This window comes from Trachypithecus francoisi, unplaced genomic scaffold (genome assembly GCF_009764315.1).
Source record: "Trachypithecus francoisi isolate TF-2019V2 unplaced genomic scaffold, Tfra_2.0 Lachesis_group1, whole genome shotgun sequence".
NCBI lineage: Eukaryota > Metazoa > Chordata > Mammalia > Primates > Cercopithecidae > Trachypithecus > Trachypithecus francoisi.
Window position 1 is genome coordinate 1,143,497 of NW_022681454.1, and position 19,034 is coordinate 1,162,530.

At 45.5% G+C, this 19,034-nt stretch overlaps 1 protein-coding gene, 1 long non-coding RNA gene and 1 other non-coding gene across 9 annotated transcripts in view; 1 reads left to right on the forward strand and 2 right to left on the reverse strand.

The window, feature by feature from the left end:
* Positions 1-12,677, reverse strand: part of RNF212 (ring finger protein 212) — a 57,645-nt gene extending 44,968 nt beyond the window's left edge. The window contains exons 1-2 of one of the 4 annotated variants that reach the window (XM_033213410.1): positions 12,172-12,671; positions 7,292-7,353 (exon numbers count right to left, since the gene is read on the reverse strand). In XM_033213410.1, the coding sequence (XP_033069301.1) occupies positions 7,292-7,353; positions 12,172-12,280 (171 nt within the window). In that variant the 5' untranslated portion in view covers positions 12,281-12,671. Of the gene's footprint in view, positions 1-7,291; positions 7,354-12,171 lie in introns of all 4 variants that reach the window. The other 3 variants (XM_033213411.1, XM_033213414.1, XM_033213413.1) reach the window with 3 other exon arrangements.
* Positions 12,678-14,243: 1,566 nt separating this feature from the next.
* LOC117085023 overlaps positions 14,244-19,034 on the reverse strand; it is a 36,405-nt gene continuing 31,614 nt past the window's right edge. For all 4 annotated transcript variants that reach the window (XR_004437766.1, XR_004437763.1, XR_004437764.1 and 1 more), the window contains exons 3-5: positions 16,205-16,330; positions 15,312-15,458; positions 14,244-14,456 (exon numbers count right to left, since the gene is read on the reverse strand). This is a non-coding gene — a long non-coding RNA (uncharacterized LOC117085023). The remainder of the gene's footprint in view (positions 14,457-15,311; positions 15,459-16,204; positions 16,331-19,034) is intronic.
* LOC117086525 lies at positions 18,274-18,408 on the forward strand. Its single transcript, XR_004438422.1, has one exon. It is a non-coding gene; the product is annotated as a small nucleolar RNA SNORA48 (small nucleolar RNA).

A 19,034-nucleotide genomic window follows, 5' to 3' on the forward strand; every position in this document is an offset into this window, starting at 1 on the left:
CTGAGCCTGGCTAACTTTTGTTATTTTCAGTAGAGATGGGGTTTCTCCATGTTAGCCAGGCTGGTCTTAAAAACTCCTGACCTCAGGTGATCTGCCTGCCTCGGCTTCCCAAAGTGCTGGGATTATAGGTGTGAGTCACCGTGCCTGGCCATGTTTTCCATATTGAAGTTCTAATTTTTGACTAACAAATGGTCTCTATCATCATATTTGACCACTATGGCTGAATTTTACATCAGAAATAAAGGAGATGATTTCAGACAAAAATGACCCGTTGCTAGAATCATCAGGTTCTTCAGCGTAGAATGCCTATCACAGAGGGCAGACACTCTCATGTCACATGAGCAAATAGTTCCTTTACTGCTGCTAGATACAGATGTGTTACAGCTGTTTGGATGGAATTCTGCAGCTGAAATCACCTGTTAGCTCTTCCATATTGTCAGGCTTGATATCCACAATATTAAAACTCCCATCTATAATTTCCAGATGCCAAAGACTTGATTTGCTTTTTTGTTTTTTTTTTGTTTTTTTTTTTGAGACGGAGTCTCACCCTGTCGCCCAGGCTGGAGTGCAGTGGCACGATCTCAGCTCACTGCAAGCTATGCCTCCCAGGTTCACGCCATTCTCCTGCCTCAGCCTCCCGGATAGCTGGGTCTACAGGTGCCCACCATCATGCCCGGCTAATTTTTTGTATTTTTTTAGTAAAGATGGGGTTTCACTGTGTTAGCCAGGATGGTCTCGATCTCCTGACCTCATGATCCACCCGCCTTGGCCTCCCAAAGTGCAGGGGATTACAGGCATAAGCCACCGCGCCCGGTCAAAGACCTGATTTTAATCTGCAAATCGCCTGCAGATAAATATGTTTCAAAATCACTATTAACAGGAATTGAGTTGATGTGACAAGTATGAGCATTGGCAGATGCTCTTTGTGGAGCAAAAGACTGGCACTCACAGTGCAGTAGCCGTGGTGGCATCTCTACACACTCCACCTTCCTCTTCAAGTTATATCCTTCTAGTCTTTTGTCCCTTTCACTGATTTTCCATAATTGTATTGTTTTATTATTGGTAGACAATACTGAGCAGAATTTTTCTCGGGTTACCACCTAGTTTTGTGGAACTTTTCTTCTCTTTCTGAATTTTTCAAGTGGTCAAACTCTGGCTCATGGTTCTGAAAGGTCCTGTAAACATGGTATTCCCTTCTGCTTAGAAGATGAGATTTTGTTCATCTGCTCCTGTTGAAGGATTATGACTCTGCCACCTGTATCTCCAGTTTCGACTAATTCTCCAGAATGAATAAATCCTACTATGGAAGAAAAAAGCTAATGAAATAGTTATGGTCAATAGTTAGAGAAAAATTAATAATATTCCACACCACTTGTGACATCATCTGCTACATCGTCATCTATTGCTCCTTTCACCTGAGAAACTTCTACTGAGTGTCATCCCTCCTCCAGCTCCTACCGTGGGGAAACAAAAATACACATGTGGCCCCATTAGCTTTCACCTTGTGAAGGGCTCTTCCTTCTCTGTGCAAAAATATCTGTACATACACCTAAGAAAGCTTGCAGCAGCAGGTAAACTACTTTCCTTGGCCTAAATGTTGGTTACATTCTGAGTGTGAAAATTTACTGAGGTATACACTCATAATGTGTGTACTTGGCTATGTGTTATACTTCAATAAAAGTTCATAGAAATTGTTAACTAAAAACTTGGAAATATTTAAAAATGAATATACTTCTAGGTAACACATGGGTCACAGGAGAAACTGAGCAGAAATCTCAAAATTCAAAGACAAAAATGTAATATAATCAAATATGTATACTGCAGGCAAAAGTGAACACAGAGGGAAAGTTATGACCCTACCGTGTAAATATTATAGAGGAAAGGTTGAGAATTAATCCTGAGCAACCACCTTAAAGAACAAATTAAATCCAGACAAAAAGGAAACGATAAAGATAATTAACAAAACAGGAAACAAATATAAAATGGACACAATCAAAAGAGCTAAAAATTAGTTTTTGAAAATACAGTCATCCTTCAGTATATGAGGGGAAACTGGTTCCAGGACCCCATGTGTGCCAAAATCCAAGCATACTAAAGTTCCACAGTTGGCCTTGTAGAACCTGCGTACAGGAAAGGTCAGCCCTCCATCTGAGCAGGTTTTGCATCCCATGAATACTGTATTTTTGATCTGCATCTGACTGGAAAAATATCTATGTATACATGGACACACATAATTCAAACCTATTGTTCAAGAGTCCACAGTACTAATAAAAATCACTAACATTTGGCACAACTGGTCAAGAGAAAAGAGAATTCATAATACCCACTATTAAACAAGGGGCATCATTAATGGAACTTACAGACGTTAAAAATATGAGTGGATTACAAGCACACTGATGACAAGAAATTTGAAAATTCCAATGAAATGCACTAATTCCTAGAAAAATACAATTTACTTAAACTGACTCAGGGAGAATCAGGAACTTTAAATAGTTCCATGTCTAATAAAGATATTAAATCCCTAGTTTAAAATCTTTGCACAAAAAACTTACTGGACCTAAATAGTGTCACTCCTGAATTCTACCAAACATTTAAAGAAATAACCCCAATCTTACAAAAAAATTTTCCAGAGAGGAGAAAAAAAAATAATTTATAACTTGTTTTATGAAACTAGAATAGACCTGATTTACCAAAATGTGAAAGGGGCATTACAAGAAAAAAAATTTACAGGTCCAGCTCTCATATGAACACAGGTGCAAAAAACCCCATGCAAAATAGTAGCAAACTGAATTTACTTACAGATACAAGCTCTCTTATATCACTACAAAGTTGAATTTGTTCCTAGAATCTAATGTGGGTTTCAAATTGGAAAAACAAATGCAACTCACCACATTAACAAAATAAATGAGAATAATTAAATGATAATCTCGACAGCTATAGAATAAGCTAATAGTTACAGTCAATAATTATTAAAAAATTAACAAAATTCAATACCATTCATGATGATTAAAAAAACACCTTAGCAAAAACTTAATGCACATATGATACTTGATGAAATACTGAAAGTTTGACCTTGAAATCAGGAAAACGATGAGGGCGCCAGCTAATGCCACTACTTCTACTCAGCACTGTACTGGACGTCCCAGCCAATGCCGTAAAAAAAAAAGGAAGTGCATAAGGATTACAAAGAGAAATCTAAAGCAGTCCTTATTCAAAGATAACGTGTTTGCATATGTAAATGTTCTAGCAGAATCTACACATAAACCAACAGAGTTATCAAGTAAATTCTGCAAGGTCACTAGTGAAAGTTAAGAAAATCAACTGCATTTTTATATACTAGCAATAAGCACTTAAGAGATAAATTTTTTTAAAACTGTAACAGCAGTCCAAATCATTAAATACCTAAGAAAAATACTAACACTGATGCACAAAGCCTCTCTAAAGAACAGTTAAGCGCACAATAAAAATCCCAACAGGATTCTATGTGTGTGGAAATTGCCGAGTTGCCTCCAAAATATATATGGACATGTAAAGATGAATGTAGGCCAACTGGTGTATCAGACAACCCCCAAATCTCAATGGCTTATTGTGGGGACACTTGTTTCTTGCCCACACAATAGTTCAAGACCAGGCTCAGTGGGTGGCCTTCCACACAGGCCCTGGGCCCAGGTCACCCTTACCCCAGCAGCTCTGCTCTGTTCTCCTGAGCTTCTATGGTGAGGGAAGGGCGGTGGAGGGCTGTCCAGGAGGCTGTTTTTATGGGTCAGGCCTGGAAGTGGCCTTCATTGCTCCTGCTTGCATTTCAGCATGGGAAGGTAGATGGGGAGAATGAGTACAGCCAGGTGCCCAGGAACAGAGGGAGCAGGTGTGGGGATGACTGCCCAGCCTGGCCCGGTCTGCCATCTGGTCACTGGTATCCAGGTCACTCCTCCCCTACTCAGAAAGTCACTCCCCCAGAGTGGAGCACCCCCAACACCACTGTCACTGCCCAGCTCAGATGCTGGGGCAACTGGGTCCCAATTTGGCCTGCAATCTACGAGCTAGAAAGACAATGAACGTGTCTGCATCCTTGCTGTGACCTGACATCTAATGGGGTACGGGGCAGGACAACTAAGAAACACTCCCCACCGCACCAAGGGAGAAGGAAGAACACAGGTGCATGTCATGAGGTATTTGAGGATGGGTGCTGGGGGCTCCTTCCCCAGGGAGAGCCTGGGCTAGACTGCAGCTCTGTCTTCTGGGGGAGCTCTCTTGTCTGCTGTCTCCAAGCCCTGCTTCTGCCTGCTGGGGTTCCCATCAAGTGAAGTGAGGCAGAAGTGCTGCCTCAACTTTCAAGGCCTTCACCCTCGAGACTTATTTCTTACCACTTGGAGTTCAAAAGCAACTGGTGTGTCCATGACTGTGGGGCATCCTCATCCTTCATCTCCTTACTATAGCTACTCCTTTCCACGTATGTGTAAAAACCGGCACCGTCTAGCTTACACTCTCCCTCCTCAAGGAGGCAGATGCGGGGGGAGCACAGCCCCTGCTCTGTTCCGGGCTCACCGGAGTCTCCCTTCCTGGCGGCCTGGCCACCCACCACATCCCCCGGCACATCCTTCAGTCTGCCCTGCTCCCTGGCCATCCATCACCCAACCAATATGGTGGTGCCCTATTTTGTGCGTTCAGTCGTAATGGAGCATTTTAATGACAAACAAATCAATATATAAAGCTATCTCAGGTGGTGACACACACTGCGAAGCAGAATAATCCAGGTCGAGGAACACAGCGTCAGAGGCTCACTTTTACACAGTGGTGTCTGTCACAATCAGGTCTGGGGAAGTTCACTTATAAAATTGCTTTGTTTTAAAGACAAAACAACATGAGAATAGAAACGATCAGAGGGTACTGCACTAAGCGAGGGTAAGAACTGCTTCGTGAAATTGATTTCACGGAAGTACTCACGCACGGATGCACCCACGTGCAAATGCACACGCTGCCATAATATAAAGCGTCCCTTCTATTGCAGGTCAGGGTCAAAGAAGCCAGCATGACCCAGAGCTACTGGTGATGTCTCCTGACATTCCACAGACACCTTAAGGCTGCGGGGGATGGAGCCTGTGGCCATCTGAGAGGACATTCCAGTCAGAGGGAACAGGAAAGCCAGGCACTGAGGTGGAAGACCCTGGCTCCTGGAGAGGCTGTAGGCCAGAGTTGCTGCCTGGGGACCACAAGGCTGCCAGAGGCCAGGCCACAGGGCCTACAGGCGTGGGGGACTTTGGCATTGACTCCTGGAAAGTTGGGATGCATTTACGCAGATGCCTCTGGCTGCAGGGTGAAGAGGCTCTAGGAAGCCAGAGTGAGAGGAGGAGGAACCAGAAGCTCCTATGGCGGGTGGAGCAACAGGGAAAGGAAGACTGGCATTCGGAAGAGACTACGGAAGAAAGAGCCCACACAGTCTGTGATGGTTTAGAGAAAGAGAAGCAGGAACAACTTCCACATTCTAAACAATTTTACTTACACACACACACACACACACACACACACACACACACACTCAGACACACAGAAAGGAACACATGCCTTTTTAAACGCCCATCAAATATGAACAATTACCATGTATTAAACACAGTGAAAATCCTGATAATTAAAAAACCCACATAGCCATATTCTCTCATCAGAATGCCACAGGACTAAAAATTAACGATGAAAATGACAGGAAGCTAAAATCTAACCACTTGGAAACTAACGCATATCCTTTCAAATAATTCTTGAGTTAAAAAAATAAAAAGACAGATTAGAGCTTATTTAGAAAAGAGAGAAAAGCGGTAGTCAAAATGATATAGAATAGCAGTGCACAGAAAGACACAGATGGTCTTAAATATATTTACTAGAAAACAAGAAAGTAAGTAAACGACCTGAACATTCCACCCAAGCTAGAGAAAGGCTAAGGGCTCACCAGCCTCCAGTCTGACCATGTGACAGGGCTTAGTGCGGGATCACTACATGAGGAGCAGAAGCAGGCAGTCACTGAGCCTCTAAGCTGCCACACGTGTGGAGGAAAAGACAGTATTTTCTGTTAAAAGTGTAAACATTTACGTCTTTTGCCCTTGCTTTTTCATCACTTCGGGAATTTATGTCACAGAAATATTCTTACAAGTGTGGAGAGATATTGGTTAAAAATGTTCACTGGAAGGTTGTTTGAAACAGCGAAAAACCAAAAAAATCCAAAGGCTCACTGATAGGAAAATACTAAAATATAATGCAGTCATTTTAAGAGTGAGTGTGCCCAAAATATAATGTCAACTGAGAAGACACCACTTTTTTTTTTTTTTTTTTTGAGACAGAGTCTTGCTCTGTCACCCAGGCTGGAGTGCAGTGGCGTGATCTTGGCTTACCTGCAGCCTCGGTCTGCCAGGTTCACGCCATTCTCCTGCCTCAGCCTCTCGAGTAGCTGGGACTAGAGGCGCCCGCCACCACACCTGGCTAATCTTTTGTACTTTTAGTAGAGATGGGGTGTCATCGTGTTAGCCAGGATGGTCTCAATCTCCTGACCTCATGATCCGCCCGCCTCGGCCTCCCAAAGTGCTGGGATTACAGGCGTGACCTACCGTGCCTGGCCGAGAAGACAACATTTTTATGAAACGGTAAATCACAGTAACACACATAGAACAGGTGCCAAACTCCTGATCACTGTCATCTCTGGGAAACAGGATCTGGGGACTTACACATTTGCCATTATAATTTCCTGTACTGTATGAATGTTGCGTAACTTTGCATTATGTTTGTAATCAGAGAAAAACAACTATTATATTTAAATCATCATACCAAATGCACATTTTGGAGATCAGGCAGAGAAAAGACCAATCATTTGTTTATAACAATAACATGTTAAACTGAGTATTTTACAGAGAGAACAAAAGGCATTGTTTTAAGTCTTCAGCAGTAATTGATTTTAAACTTACTTTACGAACAACACTTAATTATATATGACCCCTATACAAATCCAAACTCTATCACCTGCTTCAGGTGCTTGTATTGTGCTAAAGAAATCTATTTAATCCACTTTCATTTCCAGGAACACAGCACGATTCAACAACCTAGGAATAAGGTCAATCTACAGCTAAAAAAGTTTTAAAAACATAAGTTTTAAAAACTAAATCCTAACTGCATTTTGATCACTCAGATATCTTTGTTTACGTAGCAGAGTGACTGAAAATTTTAGACACCACAAATGACTAAAAATTAAAAAACAAATTTAAAAGGAAATATGACTGTGATTAAGATGCAGATACTACAGATTTCAACTTACATGTTTTGAAAGTAAAACTGTACGACAAGGAGCTTTACAAATCAAGCATTCATTCTTTTCACCTGTAAGATAAAAATAGGCTTTATTATATTAGACTGACTACTGCTTTTAAGTATGTATACACGCAGACTTTACAATGTTTCTTCAAGAAATAAGCAGGATTATATCACAGGTTTTCATGTTCTGACAGGATGAGGCTGTGGGTTCTGGTATAGTTGGAAGGATTTATAGAACTAACATCCTTTTCCCCTCCTTTGCAAATATGCACAAAAACAGTGACCATAAAGATCAACAAAACTTAAGGCTAAGTCTATCCCAGGTATTTATTGCAATTAGGCTTTTTTAAAATTAAAATTTTTAAAATTTTTTGAGACAAGGTCTTGCTTTGTTGGCCAGGCTGATCTGCAAGTGGCATGATCACAGCTCGCTGCAGCCTTGACCCCCCGGTGCTCAACAGTCTTCCCCTCTCAGCCTCCCTGAGTAGCTAGGACCACAGACGTGTGCCACCACGGCCAGCTAACTTTTAATTTTTTTTTGTAGAGACAAGGTCTCACTATGTTGCCCAGGCTGGGCTCGAACTCCTGGGCTCAAACAATCCTCCCACCTCAGCCTCCCAAGGTGCTGGGACTGCAGGCATGAGCCACTGTGCCTGGCCACAATTAGCTTTTTCTTTTTCTTTTTTTTTGAAACAGAGTTTCACTTTGTCACCCAGGCGGGAGTGTAATGACGCGATCTTGGCTCACTGCAACCTCCAACTCCTGGGTTCAAGCGATTCTCACACCTCAGTCTCCCAAGTGACTGGGAGTACAGGTGCCCACCATCACACTTGGCTAATTTTTGTATTTTTAGTAGAGACTGGGTTTTGCCATGTTGGCCAGGCTGGTCTTGAACTCCTGACCTCAGATGATCTGCCCACCTCGGTATCCTGAGATACTTTGAAGTGCTGGGATTGTAGGCATAAGCCACCACGCCCAGCCCACGATTAGGCTTTATAGTGATATCTTAATCTAAAATTTTCAACTATTCAAAATGAACCTCAAGCTTGATTTTCTCACGAGTCAGGTTGGAGCCCAGGCCTGACCAGGCACTTTGAGCCTTCATGCTCCTGTCATTCCAGGGAGGACACCAGGCCCAAACCTGAACAAGCCTGGTGGATTTCTCCCCTCCTCTGGGTCAGCGCAGCTAGAACTAGGAGAAAAACATCTCTTAAGTGAGAGGAGTGAGAGGTGGATTCAAGACTTGAGGATTCCAGCGCTGCTGAGTCAGCAACACTGCTGGGCAATCCTGCTTTTCCTGGGTGTTTTCTGCCCCATTACCCATGGGGCTGTTCAAACCAGGGCCCTCCTATCATCTACTGAGAAGAAGCCCCGGCTCATTACCTACCTCAATTTCTCTGCCCTCTCCTCTAGACTGACCCACCACAGAACAACCCACTTCACTCTACCTCCTTCCTTTCTGCCTTGGAGGGAGCATCTCTTCCGGTCCAAGCCCAGGCTTTCCCTTGTGTATCCACACTCCCCTCAGGGTCCACAGCTCCCAGCACACAGAACGGTGTCCTACTGTGGAATGAGGGGTCCCCTTCTAACAGCCTCCAGAATTGTCTCCTTTCCTCTCTTCTTCAAGTTGCCCTCATGCTAAAAACATCTACCCTTGACAGTAGGTCCCTTCCCTTCCAGCTCTTTAACTGCGAATTCTGGGGCAAGAAAATTCCTCTTCTGCACCATCACAGCCAGGAGTCATGCAGTAAAAGATTAACAGAGCTGACTCATAAAAATCTAAAAGCTCTTACAAGGGAGGAGGATTAACAGACAAGACAGAGAGGAAATCACGTGCAGCCAATAGACAAAGGGGTTGATGCCTGATCTATAAAGAATGCTCACAAGTCAATTAAAAGGAAACACCTCAATAAAAGGCTATGAGGAGACCTGAACAGACACAGGAAAAAAATGCAAACAGCCGACAAACACACAAAATGAAGGTCAAGGTCACTAGTAAGAGACACCAAAGAGGAGAGAACAACAGGTGCTCACGTGTCACTACAAGGAACAGAAACAGGCACATCCTTTGTGCCTGTTTGGGTCACATTTGGGTCAGTTTTCATGCGCACACCCGCAGCCTAGCCACTCCACCCCTAAGAATATATTCCAAGGGAAAAAAGTAAGAGAACAAGTGGTATCTTATAGCAAAATAGCAGAAAATATGTTATGGTATGATAACCAAAAGATGTATCATGCAACCTTAAGAATGATGATACAGACTTATTTTAACATGGAAGGAGGTCCATGTTTGAGTAATAAAAGCAGATAACTGAGTGAGAGACACACTGTATTGCTTTTAAAAATCTGCATCTACCGGAAAAGCTTGGAAGGATAAACGCCAGAGCTAAACAAGGGCTTCCCTCTGAGTGACACACCACTGGACAGCTACGGAGCTACAGTAAGGGCTCTGCCCAGAGCCTCCATCCCTTTTCACCATTTTTTGTGCGTCCTCGGATTTGGTGTGGTCCCAACACGCAGCATCGGTCACTTTTTGGAGGAATGCACTCAGACTACTGGCTTCAAGAGCTAGACAAACTTGTCAATCTATACCTGCGCCAGGCCCTTAACCAGTCACCTGCTTACACAGGGTATGCTGACCTTGAAAGCTATGACACTCTGAGCCCTGTCTTCACACTTCCCAACACCACGAAGGCACACGTGTTTCCATCATTCCTAACAACGTTATCTTTGGGGAACGTTATCTTGGGTCACCAGTGCCGTTCTCACTGGTCCAATGGACACTTTCCAACACCAATTCCTTGACTTCACTGGGATGTCCAGTTCATCAACATCTCTCTTTTTTACCTGACATCTTTCTTACCTCCTTCAACAAATGCTCTTTCCAACAAGATAGTCTCTTCCAGTTTCCTTCGCCTTTGGGGCTCTCCACACTCCAGTATCTAGGATTATCATCTCGTGTTAATCACTCCCCAAATGTATTTCTGGCTGTCTTAGTTCTGGACCCACAGGGGCAACTGCCTCTTGTCTTCCCCTGGATGGCTCTCACAGGACACAGGTCGTGTCCAAACATGAGCTCAGGGGCCCTGCATCCCACCCTGCTAGGTTCCCTCCCACTGGGCTCCTCTCCAGTGGTTTGTCTAGCAGCGAAACCCTGTCCAGTTTTCTAGCCCTTGTCTCCGACTCAAGTCTGCTGAATCTACGTAACTTCTCCTGAACCCATCACTTCTCCCCATCACCTCTCATGTGCTCAGCTGCAGTCTCTCCAACAGTTTCTATCTCCCTCCAATCTACTTTTCACCTGGCTGCCAGAGAGACTTTTGTTTTTAAATACACACCTGAAATCAACTCCTCCACTCCTAGGTTACACACCCAACAGAAATGTGTACCTAAGATCACCAAACACAGGAGCAAGAAAATTCACAGTGGCACCATTTCTGCAGCCAAATCTGCAAACAACCCGGAGGGCCATGGACAGTGGAAATGATAAATAACTTGGGGTGTATCCATACAATGGAATACCACACAACAATGAAAGTAGATGAACTACAGTTACATACAAATACAAAGAACACTTCGGGAGGCCAAGGCAGGTGATCGTTGGAGGATAGGAATTGGAGACCATCCTGGGCAACAAACGGAGCCCCATCTCTGTGAAAAACTTAAAAATCAGGGGTGCATGGCTGCACATGCTTGTAGCCCCTGCTACCCTGGAGGCTGAGGCAGGAGGATCACTTGAGCCTGGGAGGCTGAGGCTGCAGTAAGCCAAGATCCTGCACTGAACTCCAGCCTAGGCGACAGAGCCGAGCTCTGCCTTGAAAGAGAGAAAGTAAGGGAGAAAAAGGAAGAAAGAGGGGGAGCCATGGAAAGCGGCTTTGCTGTAGGGCTGGTTGTAGGGCCACATTCACCAAGGTCCCATGGGTCTAAGGCCAACTCCGAAGATGGAGGTTAGCATAGGGGGCGTCCCCTGGGCTGGCTGTGAGCCACTGGCACCCAGCTGGTTGCTTTCACGGGTAAGTTCACTTGGTAAAAGCTCATTATGCTCTTGCTTTTGTTCTTGCATAAACATCACTTCAACACAAAATTTTCATAGAAAGAAAAACGCCTCCCTGACGATGCGATGTCCGCTTGACACCAGGGCCCAGCGCTGCCCGTGGAACAGGGCCAGAGTTCTCCACCAGCGGTAAGGTTGCCGTCCACCCGCCTTCTCCCCCAGGTCCTCCAGGCGGGACCCGCAGCCCGCAAGCCAGAGCCCCTGGATGACAGGACTCGCGGACCGACCCCCGCGTCACTCTCACTGCTCCCCATGGCGCCCCCCCCTCGTCCCCGTGGCCCCTTCCTGCCTGCGGCCCCTCACCCGCGCCCTCCTCCCCTGGTGTCTTCCTTCGCCACATCTCCCCGGTAGCCCCCTTCACCCCCTTGACCTCTCACATCACCCCGCCCCCTCCCCTAGCGTCCCCTTCCTCCCTGCAGCCCCCCGCCACCTCCGGGGTCCCCTCTCCCCCTACCCTCTCTCCCACCCGCTGGGTCTCCCCAGCGGCCTCTCATCACACCAGGGGAGCCCTCTCCCCGGCGGCCCCTCCTCTGAATCCCCCTATCTCCGCAGCCCCTCACCCCCCCATGCCCCCTCCTTCTCCACGCGCCCTCTCTCCCCCGCGGCCCCTGCCCCCGAGTCCCCCTCCCCTCAGAATTCCCCTGGCATCTCCCCTGGCAGCCCCCTCCCCCCGCGGCCCCGCCCCCTCCCCTTCTCCACCCGCCCTTTCTCCTCCGCGGCCCCCCACGTGCCCCCACGGCCTTCCCACCCAAGCCCCCCACCCCCCGGGGTTCCCTGCCCCCGCCCGCCGCTCCCCTCCCCTCTCCAGCCTGCGTTCCGGACGCCCTGACCTTTGCCGAGGCAGGCATCGCAGTACACGTGCCCGCAGTTGGTGAGGCTGAAGCACGACGTCCTCTGGGGTGGCTGGAAGCAGCGATTACAGAACACCCAGTTGGCCATGCCAGGCAGGCGACCGCAGCGGCGAGGCCGGGCCCACGCGAGGCCCACGCAAGGCTGGGAACAGCCTCCCCGCGCTGGGCCAGAGGGCGGGCAGCTCTGCGCCTGCGCAAATTCGACGGCAGCGCTGCGCCCGCGCACCGGAGCTCACGCACTCCCGCCAAGCCCGCGGGTGGCCCTGCTGCACTCGGGAGGGCGCGTCTGACTCCTCTCCCGGGTCGTTTCGGCTGGAGTAGGCGGAGGAACGCACCGCGAGCACCGACGTCCCGCCCTTGTCTTTGCGGTCCTCAGGTGTTTTGTGGAAGCCTGGCCTGGGTGGCGGGCGCTGGGAATGGCGGCTGCGCTGAGGAGGCGTCGGGCGCGACCGCAGTGGGGGAGGGGCGGGGGAGCGCGGAGAGGGTGGGGCGATGCGGGCCAGGCCCACCACGGAGGCCGGGAGCTGGGCCTGAGGCCAGGGCGGCCAGGGTAGTGTGCGGGACAGGCCGGGGAGGACTCGGGGGAGTGGGTGTGGGGGCCCTGGGAGCGGGATGGGAGGGAGGGAGGGAGAAGTGGGTGTGAGAGTTGGATGGGAGCAGGAGCGGGAGTGGGGATGTGGGAGTTGGGGTGGGTGTGGGGCCGTGAGGCGGTGGGGTTGGACCGTGGGGGGGTGGGATGAGGCGGTGGGGTTGGGGGGGTGGGGGGGGGCGGTGGGGGGGGTGGGGGTGGGGGTGGGGGGGGTGGGGGTGGGGGGGGTGGGGGTGGGGCGGTGGGGGGGGTGGGGGTGGGGCGGTGGGGGGGGTGGGGGTGGGGCGGTGGGGGGGGTGGGGATGGGGGCTAGGTCGCACTCTGCGCTTTGGGGCTAGTGCCCAGGTGGCTGCGGGCGCAGCGACCTCACCACGGAAGGCCTGAGCCTGCTTCATCTGAAACAGAAGGCGAAGCCTGGGAAGGACCTTTGCTGCTTCCAGCATGGGGAAGTGAGTTTTTATAAAATTGTCCTCCGCGTGGTTCTGAGAGTTTCCGCCCTCCGGGACGCTGCAAAGCTCGGATCGAGAGGCTCAGGCTGGTGCTTGTGCTAGGAGAGCACAGGGTGAACGCTCTCGGTAGCTGCTGCGGGCCAAGTGGCCCCTGTGCCCATACAGCTGTTTCCAGGGCCTCGTATGAAAAACGTCTGAGTAATTTTATGTTGATTACATGCTAAAGTGATATTTTTGATATATTAGGTTAAATATATCACTAGCATTGATTTTACGCTTTCAAAAAATCCTTTTCAATGTGGAGACTAGGAAACTTAGAATTAAGTATGGGCTGGGTGCGGTGGCTCACACCTGTAATCCCAGCACTTTGGGAGGCCGAGGTGGGCGAATCACCTGAGGTCAGGAGTTCGAGACTAGCCTGGCCAACATGGTAAAACCCCCTCTCTACTAAAAATACAAAAATTAGCAGGCATGGTGGCAGGCGCCTGTAATCCCAGCTACTCAGGAGGCTGAGGCAGGAAAATCCCTTGAACCCAGGAGGCGGAGGTTGCAGTGAGCCAAAGTCACACCACTGCACTGCAGCCTGGGCAACAGAGTGAGACTTTATCTCAACAATAACAACAAATTAGAATTATATATGTAGCCCACTTTTATTTCTGTTACACAGTGCTGATCTCTACCAAGTTTAAAATAGCAAGACCAGCAACATGGCAAAACCACGTCTCTACAAAAATTAGGTGGGTGTGGTGGTGGGCGCCTGGGGTCCCAGCTACTCGGGAGACTGAGGTGGGAGGATCACTTGGGCCCTGGAGGTCGAGGCTGCAGTGAGCCTGACGGCACCTGTGCAGCAGAGCGAGACTCTGTCTCAAAAATAAGTAAGAACAGGATGAGGTGTCTGATCTGTCATACTCAGAAGCTGTATTATAAAAAGCATTCTATCAATGTTATATTATGATAATAATGTTAATTTCAATCTGTGGTATCTTTGAAATCATAAAAGTAATACACATTTATGCAGGTATTTTGATTTATTAACTCAAACATTATGCAAATTATTTGTCCTTATTGATAATATTTTAAACAAGCTTCTTAGCTATAAAGAAGTCTTTCAGGTATTTCATCTGGAAAATTCCGACTGAGATAAGGATTAGTATTTGTGCAAAAGCCCACCATAAAACATTGCTATTTGTATCTTCACTGGTCATCCGAAAATTTTCTTCACGGTCCTATGCAAAAAAGAAATAGACAGGTTTAGTGTCATAAAGTACTTAACTCATGATTTTGAGGGGAGGGTTGTTGTGGGCATTCAAGGTATTTAATATTACCCAATTAATCTCTTACACCAATGTATCCGTGCAGTCTGCTTTTCTAAAACAGAATCTATTGCTTAGCCAAGTATAAGAGAATAAAAATCAACCTTAGATGTTTTTGTATTTTGGTGTAAAATATCAGGAATTTGACCTATTTATATATTTTATTTGCTACCATCAGGCAAAGTGAACATTACCCAATAGTGGTAGATTTCATCGTTTGAGTCCAGCCTTTATGCCAGGCATTAGGCCAGGCACTTGCATGCCTTATTTGCTTATCACACCTGTCCTTATCTACCTGGTAAGGAAACTGAAGCTTAGAGATGACACAGATTACTGACGTGTAGATGAGATTTAAGCCCATATCTGACCAACATCCACTTAGTGTAGTCACTCAAAAAGCACCTAATGTCATAAGAATAAAATTGTGATTTGGAAAGTGAGCATACACGAGTCTCTACAAATATATAGGATGCATTTGGAAGCATTTATTCATTCTGCAGGCTCACACCCTGTGCTGCTGGGGACTTCGTTAGGCACAGGGCATAAAAAGATGAATGAACTGAAATTCTCTTTCCTAGAGGAGCTCATGGTCCAGCAGACAAAGTGAAGAAAAATTGCTCTCTCCAGTCCCTGTGAGTCCACACAGTTCTACCTCAGAGAGAAAGAGTGAGGAACAGGCAGTTCATTCTTTCCTTGGTCCAGGGGCTTTGCGTTGAGAAATGAGTTGCTGGTAACAAGAGATAAAATAAGCTGAGTAGGCAGACTGACCCTTTGATAGTTTTGTTCTTTGACTATTTGCCCAATTTGTTCAATTAGATATTCAAGCTTGAAGGTAAGTTCATTAACTTTGTCCTTTGCTTGAGCAATGGCCGCATCAAGGTCGTGTTCTCCAACTCGAATATCTAAGTGGATCCTCTGTACAAACAGTAAAAAGGAAAAAATGGCATGTTTTTAAAAACAGCTCCACTCTTTTTCCTTAACTTTCTCACTCTTGTATACTCCCATTCTTCCGTCCTTCCTTTTTCTCTCTTCCCCCTTTTCAAAAGCAGGGCGCTACTTCACTCTTCAGCTCCCTGTTTTCCCTCACTGCCACTCTTCCTTGTTCTACTTGGTAGTCTTTCTTGTAATAATAATGCATTAAATGGTAAATTACTGACCTTACGTATATTTATACCTTCCTGAACATCAAATTAACTATTAGGTAAATGACTTTGGTCTGGGGAAAATTTGATTAATGTTCTGAGAGAAATTTTCTTTACATATAACTAAATTTCTTATGCTAAAGTACAAATCGTTTTCATCAGTTCTGAACACATTTAGAAAATAGCCAATCACCATCTACCGTGTAAGAGTTTTATTTATTAGAATTCCCTTATTAATTCACCCTTCAGCCTTCACTTGTTTTCAAGCCTGAATAATCACAGTTCTTTTAACCTTCCCTCACGGCTCTTATTTTTCAACCCGTTAATCAACTTCATGGCTCTCCTTTGAACCCCTTCCAAGCTCTCCAGCTCCCTCTTTGGTTGCTGCGATGAGATCTGGGCATAGGACTTTAATAAGTTTCTAGCCAGTTTGAGTGTAATGGATCTGCATACCAGTGTCATGCTTGAATAGTGCTGACACTGTGTTCATCAACAAGGACATGGGAAGCATGTACTTACCAGCCTATTCCCTCCAAATGACACAAGCCTCGTAGAATTAGATTCTAAGCAAATGATGTGTTCACCAGGTGAATGTGAAGTAAAATAGAATGTCCCTTGCGGGCCATATAGCTTCGACAATATTACCTAGGATTAAGGATTTCCATAGATTGAGTTATTATTTCCTAGTTTCCATTCTTAAAAATAAATCTATATATTATCTAGTAAAAAATTGTGCCATTCCTAAACAAGAAATCAAATGACTAATAAACATGAACAATATTCAGCCTTGCTAGTAATTAAAAAATTCAAACTACAGTAAGATCCCTTGTTCATTGTCAGATTGACAAAGATTTAAAACTATCCAGGGATAGTATGGAGAAAACACTCTCCCACTACTGTTGTCCCACAGAATATCCAAGAACTGTGGAACAACTACAAAAGGTGTAACTTGACATGTAATGGGAGTACCGGATGGAGGAGAAACAGAGAAAAGAAAAATATTTGAAGCAATAATGACTGAGAATTTTTTCCCCAAATTAATATACCAAGCCATAGATTCAGGAAGCTCAGAGTATACCAAACAGGATTAATCCCCTCACCCCCTCATGAAATCCCCTCAACCCCAAAATGAAACCAAAAAGCTACACCTAGGAATATCATTAAAACTGCAGAGAAGCAAACACGAATAAGAAAATCTTGAGCAGCCAGAGGGGGGAAGAACCTTACTTACAGAGCAGCAAATGTAAAAATTGCATCAGACCTCTCCTCAGAAGCTATGCAAACAAGAGAGTAGAGTGAAATATTTAATGTATTGGGAATAAAAAATGACCAACCTAGACTTTGGTGTCCTGCAAGATTATCCTGCAAGACATCAGAGGGAGTAAAGCGTTTCTCAAACAAATAAAAACTGAAGGATTTTTTGCTGGTAGATCTGCCTTGTAAGAAATGTTAAAAGAAGTTCTTCAGAAAGAAGGAAAATTATATAGATCAGAAACTCAAATCTGCATAAAGGATGAACATTAGAAAAGTGGAGGTAAAATTAAAACTTTCTATTTTCTTATTCTTTTTTTTTTTTTTTTTTTTTCACGGAGTCTCGCTCTGTCGCCCAGCCTGGAGTGCAGTGGCGCAATCTCGGCTCACTGCAAGCTCCGCCTCCCAGATTCACGCCATTCTCCTGCCTCAGCCTCCGGAGTAGCCGGGACTACAGGCGCTCACCACCACGCCCGGCTAATTTTTTAGTAGAGACAGGGTTTCACCATGTTGGCCTGGATGGTCTCGATCTCTTGACCTCGTGATCCGCCTGTCTCGGCCTCCCAAAGTGCTGGGATTACAGGCGTGAGCCGCTGCGCCCAGCCTCTATTTTCTTGTTCTTAACTGACCTAAGAAATATCACTTTATTCAAGATAATGGCAACAATGTATTGAATGATCATAGTTTACATGTAAGTGAAATTAATGATAGCCATGATAAAATTAGGGACAGCAAGGAAGAATTAGGAATACTTTGTTAAGAAAAGGCACTTGAGGCTAGGCATGGTGGCTCATGCCTGTAATCCCAGCACTTTGAGAGGCTGAGGCAGGCGGATCACCTGAGGTCAGAAGTTCAAGACCAGCCTGGCCAACATGGTGAAACCCTGTCTCTACTAAAAAATACAAAAAGAAAAATTAGCCAGGTGTGGTGGCGGGTGCCTGTAATTCCAGCTACTCAGAAGGCTGAGGCAGGGAGAATTGCTTGAACCTGGGAGGCGGAGGTTACAGTGAGCTGAGTTCACACCAGCCTGGGTGACAGAGTGAGACTTCATCTCAAAAAAAAAAAAAAAAAGGCATTACCCGTGAAGTGGTAGTGTATAGTGTTATTTGAAATTAGACTTGGACTAGTTGTGAATGTATATGGCAAACTCTAGGGCAACTTCATATGCTAACAGAGAGAATGGAATCACAGAAAATGCTCAATTAAAACCCCAAAAGGCGTGAAAAAGAGGAGAAGAAAAAAATAGAACAAAGAATGAGGGCAACGAATAGAAAATGGTAACAAATATGGCAGATAATCCAGCTATATAAATCATCACCTTAAATGTTAATGATCTGTGTCTTTGACCTCAGTAGAGTGGCACCTGGTTGGTGGTGCCCATATTATATCAGCCAGGGACAAAGCAACCCCTTGTTCATCCCAGCTTGGCCTTTGATCTGTACCCATACCTGGTTCATGCCTTGGACACATGGAAAAAAAATGTCAATGGTCTAAATACACCAGTTAAAAAATAGAGTGGATCAAAAAATGAGACCCAAATATATGTTGTCTATAAGAAAATCATTTGAAATGTAAAGACACATAGATTAAAAATGAAGGGCTAGAGAAAGATAACGCCATGCTAACCTTAATCAAAAGAAGGCTGGAGTAGCTGTATTAATTTCAGGCAGAGTAGACTTCAAAAGCAATGAAAATTATCAGGGATAATTATATAATGGAGCAGTACATAATGATACAGGGATTAATTCTCTAAGAAAACAACAATCCTCAACATGTATGCACCTGACAATAGAGCATGAAAATATGTGAAGTAAAGCCTGATAGAACTGCAAGGAAAAAATAGATGAACACTTTATTATAGTTGGAGTTTTCAACCCCTTCTGTCAAAAATGGACAGATCCTGCAGGCCAAAATCAGTAAGGACATCATTGAACTCAGTAGCACCATCAGTTGGCTGGACATAATTGACACCTATGATTACTTTATCTAATGATAGCAGAGGACACATTTTTCTCAAGTTCATATGGAGCATTCACCAAGGTAGACCACATTCTGGGCCATATATCACACCTTAACGAATTTAAAATAATAGAAATCA